Below are 3,287 nucleotides of genomic sequence, written 5' to 3' on the forward strand. Positions count from 1 at the left end.
TATATATATATATATATATACATATATATATATAAGTGATATACGTGTACGACACATGGTGTAAATTTTCATTGTATTTAGTTATTGAAAATGGTATTTCTGCGAATCTTCATTATATATAGTTACTGAAAATGGTTTTCGATAACATGTTCACACTTCATTACAAAACATAATAATTAACCAACATTACATTGGTTTAAGAGCAAATATATATGGTGCTATAAATATTGATTTAAAAAGTGATAGTCTAGTTTTGAATATATCCGTTGAATAGTGGATGCAAGTTATATGTGTGTGTATATATATATTAATATTATTTTTCACAACAATAGAATTCCACTGAATAAATGCATAATTTCGGAGGGATGGTGAACAAAGTACGTGCAGGAATCAGGACATGTCGGGATATTTTTAAAAGCACACACAGTGAAGAACGTGACCGTTTGATGTTTCATTCGTTACACTACTCATATCATATTGCAAAAACTTTGAATTATAGTATTGTATAATATAATGTTCGGCATTTTATAGTTACTTCATATTTTCTTTTGGTAAAAAAAAAACATAATCGTACAAACTCTTGTTTTGTAATATTCAAATCAATAATCGATTTAAACGTATATATTATTTATGTGTATAATATGGCTCCAAAAGGAGCGTACGTGCTTTGCTGATATAAGCAAACATACTTTTACATTTCAAATGAAATTTACCTTTAGTGAGACATATCCACATGCTTATTATTCGGTACACTTTTTAATTTAAAGAAAAACTTAACTATATTTTTTCAACAGAATATTATCTTATAATCTAACTAGTCGATTAAACTGGTTATTTAGGATAATCCAATGACGAATAATGTTAATAAATTATCAATTGTAGCAACTTCGATGTTTGATGTCATGTTTTTAAAAATTACAAGCGGTGGGATTAATATTTAATAAACAAGGTATATATTTAAATATTTTTTGAGACAGTCTATGTTACAGTAAAGACACAAGCTTGTGTCATGTGTCTTACAAGGAAAATATATATATATATATATTTAAAAAAACTAAGGTGCAGTATGTACAAGTTGGAACTTTATAAGCCCATTCTTACGTAAGGGCTAACAAAATAGGGCTCTAGCCCAATTAATAATACGTAACGCTGTAGAGTGGAAGATTATATATAGGGGGAAGCATTCTTAGATGATAAAATATAATGAAATTACAAAACTTTATTTCAACTAAAACATAATATAATGCGTGTGACATGGCTCGTCATGGAAATAAGTAGGCAAATGAATGAATGAGTGCATATATATAAATATACAATCACTGAGTAGACATACCAATGCAATTTCTCTATCTTTATTGGGTTACATAAATCGATTGAAAACCATATAAAATACATTACGAGTTATTTTTTTTTCTTTTTTCTTGTTATCCAAATATTTCAAATGTTTCTTCGTAATAATTTACATGAATCTCCATCCCAAATTTTATATAAAGCTACGAACTTCTCTCAGGTAAACCGATGATCAAATCGGTTTCTACCTCCAAACTCGGAGTTATTGCCCGTGACTTGTCTTGTAGGACTCGTGCTTCCAATGGATTTGTACCATACTGCCATTAAGATAAGTTTTAACCATATTCACATATGCAGTAAAATAAATTTTAACTTTGGAAAGAAGAAAAAAACAAAAAACAAAATAGAAACCCTAAATTCACACGGTCAAAATAATATTTTCACCTTTTGGCATAATCTCGTGTTCTCTTTCCACAGTAATTTCTCCTGAAAGATGAAGGCACAATACAATACTATGATCTCTCAAACACTTTCTCCACGAATGCTCATATGACATCCATGAAAGACAGCTAGTTTTTTTGTTTTTTTTTTTGGTTCTTGTCGTGTTCTAACTCGAAGCTGCAAAAACTGTTTCTGAATCATAGATAAAAGATTTGCGTACCTTTGTTTTTAGTTTCTCCACCTGCTCGTTGAACAGCAGAGCCTGCGAAAATTTGTCGAAACTCTTTTTTTTTTATTATATATTTTAAATAGCTCTTATATATATGAAGGCTAATACTTGTTATAAACATATATATATATATATATATGCATGTTTATGAATGGAAATTCACAACTATACTGTCCATCGGTTTACAATAGGTAAACAAAACAACATGCCATACAGAATTGCCACCGTATAATTGTGTTCGGACTCTTGTTAAATGATGTTTTTGAAAACAAGAATCTGCCATTAGAAGAACATGTGTGAGCATGTATTTAGCATCCAAACCGAACTAGCTATATACGTACCTTTCTTGCTCGGATATGGCTTAAGCTTATTTGAAGCTGGCTATCAAGTTCATGGAGCTCTTCTATGGAACAGGAAGCAAGGCCTTGTCCCAATAGCTTCCTATAACAAATCCACAGAAAGAGGGTTTAACGACGGGTAAACACCTATTCGCATATATATATATATATATAGCAAGTGAAAATGATGAGAGACTAAGGCATGAACCGCTTATGAACTTCAAGGAGCTCAATCTTTCTGATCATGCTTGCTGTTTCTTGCTTCAATAGCTACATTATAGCCAAAAACCGTACGAATCAAAATGATATAGAGATTTACGTGGAGACCCAAATAGAGAGAAAACCACGAGTAGAGGGAGAAAATCAACTATGGAGAATGGGATACAAACTTTGATGTTTTTCTGCCGTTTTTCGATGTCTTTCTCCAATAGAAACGACCACACACATATATATAAAGCGAGATGTATGGAAATATGTCCAAATACAAAATGTATATCCTCGTGTTCATACATATATGGCATGAGTTGTGAAGACAGCTACTTCATGGTTCTGAAATGAAAATCGGCCAAGTACATGCTTCCAACAAAACATTTAAGAATGTCGGGTACGTACCTGTATGTAATCTTGGTTACCGGACTTGCTGATCTGATTGTTGTTGCTATCTGTGTACTTACGGTAACGTTCCATTGTCTTCTGCATTCTGATTAAACACACCATATATGTTAGTTCATATATTGACCTTGACGACAATGCTCTGCGATTTGGACTCCAACAAATGGAAATTCTTTCAAAATAGACCAAGATAATTAGACCGTCTCTTCGTTTTCAATTTTCTACGTTGGTATTTAAGTTCTTATTCCGGCTAATTTACACAATTAATCGAAAATAAATATCCAATACTTTTTCCCAAAATCAAAGAGACAATCCATTTGGCGAATAAATGACCATACATAGGATATTCGAGCAATATCATATATATTCTACACGAC

The 3,287-nt window shown here is 31.5% G+C and overlaps 1 protein-coding gene across 1 annotated transcript in view; it reads right to left on the bottom strand.

The window, feature by feature from the left end:
- Positions 1-1,324: 1,324 nt before the first annotated feature.
- LOC104824845 (MADS-box protein AGL42-like) overlaps positions 1,325-3,287 on the bottom strand; it is a 3,560-nt gene continuing 1,597 nt past the window's right edge. Inside the window, exons 3-8 of the mRNA XM_010557019.2 lie at positions 2,911-2,998; positions 2,507-2,568; positions 2,302-2,401; positions 1,952-1,993; positions 1,735-1,776; positions 1,325-1,607 (exon numbers count right to left, since the gene is read on the bottom strand). Coding sequence (XP_010555321.1) covers positions 1,494-1,607; positions 1,735-1,776; positions 1,952-1,993; positions 2,302-2,401; positions 2,507-2,568; positions 2,911-2,998 — 448 coding nt within the window. The 3' untranslated portion in view covers positions 1,325-1,493. The remainder of the gene's footprint in view (positions 1,608-1,734; positions 1,777-1,951; positions 1,994-2,301; positions 2,402-2,506; positions 2,569-2,910; positions 2,999-3,287) is intronic.

This window comes from Tarenaya hassleriana, unplaced genomic scaffold (genome assembly GCF_000463585.1).
Source record: "Tarenaya hassleriana unplaced genomic scaffold, ASM46358v1 Cleome41, whole genome shotgun sequence".
Classification (NCBI taxonomy): domain Eukaryota; kingdom Viridiplantae; phylum Streptophyta; class Magnoliopsida; order Brassicales; family Cleomaceae; genus Tarenaya; species Tarenaya hassleriana.